Raw genomic sequence first — 9,977 nt, 5'->3', positions numbered from 1 at the left:
AGACTTAGTATAAAAAGACAGAAGCTCTCTGCATCCAGGACCAAGGGGGTGAACACAAGCTATGGGCATGATATGATGCCAGCACAAGGCAGGGAGATAGGCTTGCATGTAAGATTCAGACCATCTGAGCCCAGACCTCCCCACAGGACAACAGACAACAGTAGGAGTCATGGGAAATGAAACTGCAGCAAATTCTGAGCTCCTGTGTGGTTTAGCCTCAGTAAGCATTGACTGTCTAAGCAGTCCCTCCATAAAAGTAAAAGAAAAACCTTCAAGGTTGCAGATGAGGAAAGTGAGGTTCGGAATATGAGGTGATGTGAAGGTCACAAGCATGGAAGTTACAACAGGGATCCACATTTGGTTAGTTCTTGATCTCCCAAGGCCACACACTTGACTCTTAAAGAGCCAGTGCTTTGTGAAGGGAAGAGGGACTCTATCACTTAGAACACAGACGGTGTCACATCTGTCTCTGCAGCCCTTTCATTGCTAAACACATAGGGGGCACTCAGAAGGTGGGGCGTTGAGCTTGAAACCCTTCCGAGATCTTTATCTCACGCCATCACTGCACAAATGAGCAAAATAAGGCTCAAGGCTCCAAGACTCCATCTGAGAGTGGCTGAGTTCTCTTGATTGGCAGGTACTGCTTAGTCCTTGGAAGCTGGATTCAAAAAGACTCTCTGCTCTGTTGTACCACTACCTGTGGCCTTGGACATGGTCTACCCTTCTCTTACACTCAGATCCTGTGTTTTGAAGGGGGATGGTTTCTCCCTCGCAGTGCTGCACAATCAGAGGAGATGATGAGACCTTTAGGTTGAGCATTCAGGTGATCGGTACATGGTTCTTCCTTTCCACCAACACTGGAACTGGTCGCTAGGCAACTGCTGCCTGGAAGATTTTCTAGAGCAAAGTCTGCTGGTCTAAGGCCAGGACAGCACTATTCACAACTAGCATCTACTTCAGGATAAAACAACCCCAGCCTGAAAATGAGCATAAGAAACAGCTACAAATTAACTGTCTACCATTCAGATACCAGAAAAAAATTAGGGGAGAGAGAGAGAGACAGAGAGAGAGAGAGAGAGAGAGAGAGAGAGAGAGAGAGAGAGAGAGAGAGAGAGAGAGAGGGAGAGAGAGAGAGAGAGAATCTTTCCCTTGGAAATTTGACCCTCAGGTTTGCTGGGAAGGACATGTGGGCGAATGATCCTTTTCCCAGGAATCAAAGGCATGGCAGAGACAACCTTCAGGAGCTGGTTGTGGCATCTGGGAAACCTCTGTCTTGTGTGCACAGTCACTGCCCTAGGTGGAGAGCTAAAAAAAAAAAAAAAAAAAAAAAAAAAAAAAAAAAAAAAAAACAAACAGAACAAAACAAAACAAAAATTTCCAGTTATTCCGTTAGTGGTTTAAAGGCAAGAGATGTTTCCTTAGATGGATGGGAAATTAGGTTGACTCTAAAGCAGATAATGAGACTGTATTAACAATCACTGGGTGGGGTAATAGCTCTTTAGTCCAAAGGATGAGCCCAAAGTAGAGAATAAGTCATTATTTTTCTTCATCTCAGTACCTCCAAATTTGTGGATAATTGGCTTCTGATTCCTTGAGAAGGTCCTTTTTAATTGGAAACGTTTTATGTCCTAGTGCCCACAAACCATCCCAGGGTACCTTGGCATCCCTGAGCAGGGTCCAAAGAGTTCTAGGTTGTGAGCAGCGTTAAATCAGTGCTGATTTGAGATAGCCTCCAGACAGGGTCAATCCATGAACCTACTTAGATTTTTCTTTTCTTTCTGAGGAATTTATGCACAATCAGGAACACCATCAACAATGATTCGTCCATGTTTTGAACATTCTTAGAATCACTCTTGCCCTGTCACAGTGACAGAGCAACCCCACCCCATGACTTAGAGCCAGGATACAAACATCCCAGAGGCAGAATGTAGATGCAGAAGCAGACAAAGAAGACACACAGACACACCACACACACACACACACACACACACACACACACACACAGAGAGAGAGAGAGAGAGAGAGAGAGAGAGAGAGAGAGAGAGAGGTCAGTTCCAGCTTAGTAATTATGATGGGAGGCAGTGTTAGCAAACCTCAGAGACATCTGCTTTCCCCAAGGGATGGTGACTGAAGTGTCAGTCTCCTAAAAATTTTGAAGTGTTGTCAAAGGAGAAGGAAAGGAGTCCTGGCTTAGGGGATTTTATACCCTCCCCCAGATCATACAATACATGAAAATAATCATCCCAAGCTCCTTAATAGGAAGAGATGATTATGTGACAGGTTGTGTAACGTCTTTCTTTACCATTAAGATTTCAGAGTAGAACACGCCCATGAAAACATCACACAGACTTAATGGTGCAGATAGTTTGTCTATCCTTGAGTTTTAAAGCAAAGAGTATATTTTAATGGTAGAGAAAGAATTTAGGGAAGATTTCTTTTTCTTTTTTTTATTAGATATTTGCTTTATTTACATTTCAAATGTTATCCCCTTTTCTTGTTTCCCCTCTAGAAATCCCCATTCCATCCCCTCCCCTTGCTCACCCACCCCTTCACCCACTTTCCTGACCTGGTATTCCCCTGCACTGGGATATTCAGCCTTCACAGGACCATGACCTCTCCTCTCATGTCTGAAAAGGCCAGCCTCTGTACATATGTAGCTGGAGCCATGGCAGATTTCTAACTCCTGATTCTTACTCCAGCTCTAGGTGACTGGCCGGGGCTAGGTCGTGCTGGGGAGTAGGACTAGCCTTGAGTGCGCTGGCCTAGGCACCTCCCCACTGAGCTACTAGAAATGGTGGTAAATAGTTTATATTAATTAAACAATGATCTGATTGTTAGGTAATTCTCATGCCAAAATTTCCGGTCCTTCTGTTTACAGTGGGCGTGATTTCAAGATGTCTGCTCCCCACATCCTGGGCATCCGGCTTTAACTCACCATGGAGAACATCGCCTGTAATGGGTCAGGGAACTCTCAGACCAGCTTCTACCTTACAGGCATCCCCTCTCTGCAAAAACCCCTCTTCCTTCCTGCATTCGTCATCTTTCTCCTCCTCTATCTGCTCATCCTGGTGGGGAACACCCTGATCCTGGTGGCTGTGGTGGCCGAGACCAGCCTCCACAAGCCCATGTACTTCTTCCTAATCAACCTCTCAGCTCTAGACATCCTCTCAACTACAACCACTGTTCCCAAGTTGCTGTCTCTGTTCTTGCTGGGAGATCACTTCCTAAGCTTCCCAGCATGCTTCCTGCAAATGTATCTATTCCATGGTTTCAACTGCTCAGAAGCCTTCATCCTGGTGGTCATGGCCTATGACCGCTATGTGGCTATCTGCCGCCCTCTGCACTACCCTGTCCACATGACCCCACAGACAAACTCTGCACTGGCAGCCAGTGCCTGGATCACCGCCCTCCTCCTGCCCATCCCTGCAGTGGTACAGACTTCCCAGATGGCTTTTGACAACATCGCCTACATCTACCACTGCTTCTGTGACCACCTGGCCGTGGTCCAGGCCTCCTGCTCAGACACCAGCCCCCAGACGCTCATGGGCTTCTGCATCGCCATGGTGGTGTCCTTCCTCCCCCTCCTCCTGGTGCTCCTCTCCTATGCTCGCATCCTGATCTCAGTGCTTCGGATCAACTCCAAGGAAGGGCGTTCCAAGGCCTTCTCCACCTGCAGCTCCCACCTCCTGGTGGTGGGTACCTACTACTCGTCCATTGCCGTGGCCTACGTGGCCTACAGGGCTGACCTGCCCCTGGATTTCCACATCGTGGGCAACGTGGTGTTTGCGATTCTCACACCTGTTCTCAACCCTCTCATCTACACCCTGAGGAACAAAGATGTCAAGGCGGCCATCACTAAAATCATATATCTCAAGACTCAGGCTGTGATAGGGTTATTAACCTTTAAATCAAGTTAGTTCTATTCCTAGAACACTAATCAGGGGTGCTTATCACAGACTAGAAACTCATTAAATATTATTGAATGTCTAAGTTGATAATATTTTCTAGGTTTTGATACAGCGTCATCTCTGGTGTGTGTGTGTGTGTGTGTGTGTGTGTGTGTGTGTGTGTGTGTGTGAGAGAGAGAGAGAGAGAGAGAGAGAGAGAGAGAGAGAGAGAGAGAGAGAGAGACAGAGGAGGGGGAAGGTACAGAAAGAGACAGAGAGATAGAGAGAGGAGGTCAAAGCTTAACCTTGATGTCCTAGTCATAAACCACCTTGAATTTGAGTCAGGACCTTTCACAGGCCCAGATCTCACTGAGTACACTACACTGGCTGGCCAGCAAGTCTCAGGGATCCTTCTGCCTAACAAAGTGTAATCCAAGGACTGAGAAACCTGAGAAAATATACATCAATAAAATTGAATGGAGTTCATAAACAGATACAAACAAATATTAGTTGACACTGATATTTAAGAAAATTAAGGACATTTAATAGTAAAGAGTATAGACTTTGGACCACAGAACAATTGGATGTCCATATGCAAAAAATAAATCTCAAACTTCACATCTTATTCAAAATTAGACTGAAATGGGAAATATAAAACTATAAAATTTTTAGAAACATGCTATTTTCCATAGGGAAGCAAGTTTGATTTGGCAATGAGAACTTACATATATCTAGCAGTGGGAGAATCTATCTCAAAAGACAAGGTGAAATGAAAGAAGGAACCTGACACTGACTTCTTGCCTTCAAACCCTGCACACAGATATGCACACAAATTCTCTCTCTCTCTCTCTCTCTCTCTCTCTCTCTCTCACACACACACACACACACACACACACACGCCCCCCACGTACATACACGTATAGACACATGTAAACACATGCACATACATCCACACATATGTACACACATGCGCATGCATCCACACACATAAACCCATGCACATATATACACATATACACCCAATGCAAACACATGCACACAGACATCACAACTGATTTTTAATTTTTCTTGATCTTTCCAAATTAGCCCATGGTTATTTAAGACTGTTTTATTTAGAATATTTTACAATATCCTCCCCCTATCTCTTACTGTTTTCTAGCTTAATTCCACTGTGGTTCAAGAATAATAAACATAGTCTGATACCATTTAAAATTTCTTTCTACTTTTAAAATATGCTTCTGTTTAATAGCCCCAAGTATCTTGGTGGCAGTTTGCATGTGGAAGTTTGTGTGCGCTCAGACATGTATTCACTTAGATATAGTCATCGAGAATGCTGTGCCTTCTGTGCCTCAGATGATTCTCTGTCAGTTTGTGCTGCAATTATTGAGAGAGGAGTTTTAAAATCTCCAATCCTAATCAGACATTTGCCCACTTTTCCTTCAGTTCTGCAGTTTTTGTCTCCTGTATGTTCATGGGCTCACTTAGGAGCAGACATATTGAGGATTCTTCCATCGTATGTCTTACTACACATTTTTTTTATGCCTGGTAGTTTCCTTGGTTATAAAATATTTTTTTCTGTCATTACTACACTTATTGCAGCATGATACATACATGATACATACCTCAGTGTACAATGTTATCTTAGCCCCTGAAGGGATTTTTGTTGCAGTTTTTGAGACAGAGTTTCACTCTGAAACCTTAGCCATTCTGAAACTCTTTATGTTGACAAAACTGGCCTTGAAGTCACAGAGTTCTTCCTGTTTCTGTCTCCCAAAAGCTGGGATTAAAAAGTGTATGCTACTACCTTGTCTGGCTATTAAAAGAATTTCTTATACAAAAAATACAGTTAAGTCTTGCTTCTTTATCCAATCTAACATTCCCTTTTAACTGGAATGTTAAGGCAATCAACAATCTAATTACCCATTACAGTCCACCATCTTACTGGTTTTTTTTTCCTAGTCAATCTGTTCTTTCTTATTTTCTCTTTTTCTCTTTCCCCTCATATTACTAATTTTTAAATTTGTGTGTATGTATCCTTTTATCTAATGGGTATGTTTTACTTGCATGTATGTCTGTACCACATACATGAAATGCCTGTGGAGGCAAAAAGAGGACATTAGATCCCTGAGGAGTAAAGTCACAGAAGATTATGAGTTGTCATGTAGGTGCTGGAAATCAAATCCAGAGCCACTGAAAGAGCAGCCAGTGTTCTTAGCCTCTAAGCCATCTCTCCAGTCCCCGGACTTTTTAATGTATAACTCTATGCTATGATTTCTTTTGTCTGTTTTTGATGATTAGTAAAAATTGATGAGTTGCTTGCTCTGAGAGGGATTTTAGTAAACTCCTGGATATGTCTGTGAGGGCAGAATCAGAGAGGATTAACTAAGGGTAGAACTGGAAAACATGGAGAGGCAAGCTGTGGAGAGGCTCACATGCAGCAGAGTTTGATGGGAGAATTGGATGGAAGTAAACACAGGTAAAGCCTGTGTTCAGGAGGTTGGCAATTGGTCTAGACTCTACATACTATTCATGTCCTATTGTGGTAGACTTTCTCTTCATTTTGTTCATGGTCTAAGACTTTTTGTGAGGCTGAGTTCAAAAAGGATAGGTGTATTAATCTGGAATAGAATATTTCAAGGTAGTTCAGAATCCAGGCTGTGGTTTGGTTGTTGCAGCTTGTTTTAGTCACATTTACAGTGAAATCAGGGGCTTGGTAGAAAGACTTAATAAGCATGCAGTTTGGTCAGAAAATTCTCTCTAAAATGGGTTAATGGAGGCATAGTTTCTAAAGAATTTAACACTATTAAAAGAAATATCAGCCCTCAGGCAGAGGTGGAGGGCAAGAAAGTAAGTCCAAGGCATTCCTGAGCTATGTGGGAAGGTCCTGGGTAGATACATTGAAACCTGTCAGAACAATAGGAAAGATGCATTCAGTTCATCTTAAAAAATGGTCAGACTCCACCAATTGCAGCTTTGAGGATGTGAAAGAGTAAAGTCATCTGAAAGGTTCACTCTTGAGAAGAGAGTGACTCCAAAGTGCACTGGGCTGCCTGAGAAGTTATTCACACTGAAGTTTATGATTAACTGGTATGATTGGCTTTAGAAACAAAGCTTTGAAGGACCATTTTACACACGTGTAGATATATGCCTTCATTTCTATTGGGAAATAAGTTAGAAGTGGAAGTTCTGGGTCATGTAGTAAATGTATGTTTAATCTAAAACCAATGTTGCAAAATTTTCCCAATGTGTCCCACTCCCAGAAATAATGCATTACTCCAGTTGTACCATATACCCAGTACTCAGGATCATCTCAGAATTGTAGCTATTCCAGTGACTGCAGAGTGACAGCTCATGGTAGTTTTTGTGTTGGTCTCATTTGGTTTGGCTTTGGTCTTTGAGATAAATTATGTAGAACTTGGGGTTCTATTGCTTCTGCCTCCTGAGTGCTGGAGTTACAGGTTTGAGCCACTGTTCCTGGCTTCACTGTGGCTTGATTTCTCACTCCCGTGTTTAGTGGTAGCATTGACTCTCTTCTCTGTGCCCAATACGCATCACCATGTCTTAGTCTTATATGTGTGTTCAAATGTTTTGTCTATTTGAAAAATCTCCTTCCAAATAAAATCTACTCCTACTTTCATATTTTTATGACCTACTGAATTTAATCAGAGTCGCTGGCATGAGTACATGTGTGGGGTTATATCTCCACTGGCAGTCACTAATTGCCAACACTTCCTCAGCTAGTAGGGTGGCCTTATCAGAAATCTCCCCATTCATGATGAAATGTTGACTGGTCTTATGCAAGTAACTATAGCTGCTGTAAATTCATGAGTGAAATGGACATTCCATGACCAGAAAAGAGCAGTTTATAGCACTTCTCCCCATTTCAGGCTCTTTATTTTTCAGTCAGCTCTTCTACAATGTTTCCTGACCTCTGAGGGAGTGGTAGTGATGTAGAATCCCGATTTTGAGCTAAGTGTACTCAACACTCATTTCTTCTCATCATTTTGACCAGTTAAGTCTCTGCATTAACTTCTCCCACTGAAAAAAAGGTTTTCTGACCATGGGTGAAAGAAACATTAATACAGAGAATAAACATAAGTATTTAAACTGTAATTTGAAAACTTGTCCATTTAGCAGAACAAAAGTAGTAGGTTCCTCATAGTGCCCAAGACCTCCCCAGTCTTGAGTTTTTGACTAGGTTCACAATACCAGCCATGAATTCCCTCCTGTGGAACAGGCTTTAAATGCAGGTTGAAGTGGTTACCTCTGCAACAATTGTGCCGCTATTGCACTAGTAGGCACATCTTGCCTGGCAGGTTGAGATTATAACATACAAGGGACCATAAGGTAAGACCACTGATAACTTTGTGTTCCAGAAGCCTGCATAGTACCTCACAGCACTTGAAAGCTACCCAGCAACAGTGAGGATGTATCTAGCTAGGTCTCAGTTTGATTTCTCTATGTTCTACAACCAAAGTCTATGATGTCTTCAGCAATGTGTTACTGTCTAGTTTAGTGGCACTCCAAAGGCAATAGCAAAAGACTACCATATTTTGGGGTCTCAGGCACCCACCTCCCTGACCAATAACTCACAGGGAGGTATCCCAGATATGGCATTATGGTTTTGTTTGTCTGTTTAAACTTATTATCTATCCATAACACCATTGAAACTACTTTTTAAATTGTAAGTTTGAATTAGCTTACAAAGTAGTAGATTTCCATATGAATTTCATATAAATGTATGTAGTTAATTTTTTCATATATTCTTGGTTGAATTAACTCTTCTTACAACAGCCATCTTTCTCCCACCCCTAATACTTCCCATTATATTTTAATATTACATGTGTTATAATATTTTTTCTCTGTATAAAGGGTTCTCTCCACTGTGTGTCTTTTCTATCTTTCTGTCCACTATAGACAGTTCAAACTAAATACACAAATCTAAAGAGGAAGTGTTAGGATCTGTTAAGACACGTGGGCTTGGAATATCTCACTCAGTATATTTTCAAGTTCCACTTATTTACTTCTAAATTTCATTTTTCTTCCTGGTTGAATAAAATTTTATTGTGTATATGTATGACATTTTCACTTTCCTTTCATCAGTTGATGGACAAGTGGGCTGATTCCATTCCCAAGCTATTGTGAATAGAGTGACAATGAACCTGTGTAAGCAGGTATCTATCTAGTAGAAGAGAGTCCTTTTAGTATATTAAAATTTGGTAGCAGAGTACAATGCATTTGGAAAGGTTTATTTATTTCTATTTTGTGGAATAGTTTGTGTAACATCAATATTAATTTTTCTTTAAATGCATAGTAAAATTCATCAGTAAATACATCTAGTCATACACTATCCTTTATCAGGTGAATTTTTAAAAAGTTACTATTTCACTTTCATTGTTTGTTTCTTATATATTTAGGTTTCTTATATTCTTATAATTTTGGTGGGTTATGTATTTAGAAATTTGTCCATTTCTTTCAAGTTTTCTGGTTTATCGTACTATAATTATAAAAATATTTCCTAATGATCATCTCAATTTCTGTAGTATCTGTTTCCTTTCCTCTCTGTGAGCTCTTTCTATGTTTCTTTTAGTGAATCTGGCCAAGGGATTGTCAGTTCTGCTTACATTTGAGAGAACCATGTTTGTCTTGTTGTTTCCTTGTATTGTACTTCTAGTCTTACCACTTTTTCCTTTGTTCTTTATTATTTCTCTCTTCCACTAACTTTGAGTTGGCTTGCTCTTGTTTTGTTAAAGACTGTGAGTATTGTTAAGTTATTCATTTGAGAGCTCTGCTTGTTTGTTTTTTAATGTAGATGCCCATCACACTTGTCATAGCCTACAGATTCTGTTATGCAAGGTTAGAATCTTCATTTGACTCTACGAACACTTTAATTTTTCCAGCATCACACTTTATTAAAAGGTAAACAACTTAGTCTTCATGTGTTTGTATAGTTTCTGCAGTTTCTCTTGCTGTTAACTTCATGCTTTGTATGATTTGAGCCTGGTGAAATGCAAGACACTATTTCACTTTTTTTTGCATTTTTTTTAACAATGTTAAGACTTATTTTATGGATTAAAATATGAAGTGGAA

The 9,977-nt window shown here is 40.9% G+C and overlaps 1 protein-coding gene across 1 annotated transcript; it reads left to right on the top strand.

Annotated features, from left to right (window-relative positions):
* Positions 1 to 2,936: 2,936 nt before the first annotated feature.
* Positions 2,937 to 3,917, top strand: LOC127665495 (olfactory receptor 2AT4-like). Its single transcript, XM_052157827.1, has one exon. The coding sequence runs from the start codon at positions 2,937 to 2,939 to the stop codon at positions 3,915 to 3,917; it is 981 nt and encodes a 326-aa protein (XP_052013787.1).
* Positions 3,918 to 9,977: the final 6,060 nt, after the last annotated feature.

This window comes from Apodemus sylvaticus, chromosome 1, assembly GCF_947179515.1.
Source record: "Apodemus sylvaticus chromosome 1, mApoSyl1.1, whole genome shotgun sequence".
NCBI lineage: Eukaryota > Metazoa > Chordata > Mammalia > Rodentia > Muridae > Apodemus > Apodemus sylvaticus.
The sequence above is the reverse complement of the archived record's forward strand: the minus strand, read 5'-3'. Positions and strand labels throughout refer to the sequence as shown.

Bases quoted from the DNA above. Each gene is read 5' to 3' on its own strand.
- LOC127665495 (XM_052157827.1), top strand. From the start codon at position 2,937: ATGGAGAACATCGCCTGTAATGGGTCAGGGAACTCTCAGACCAGCTTC.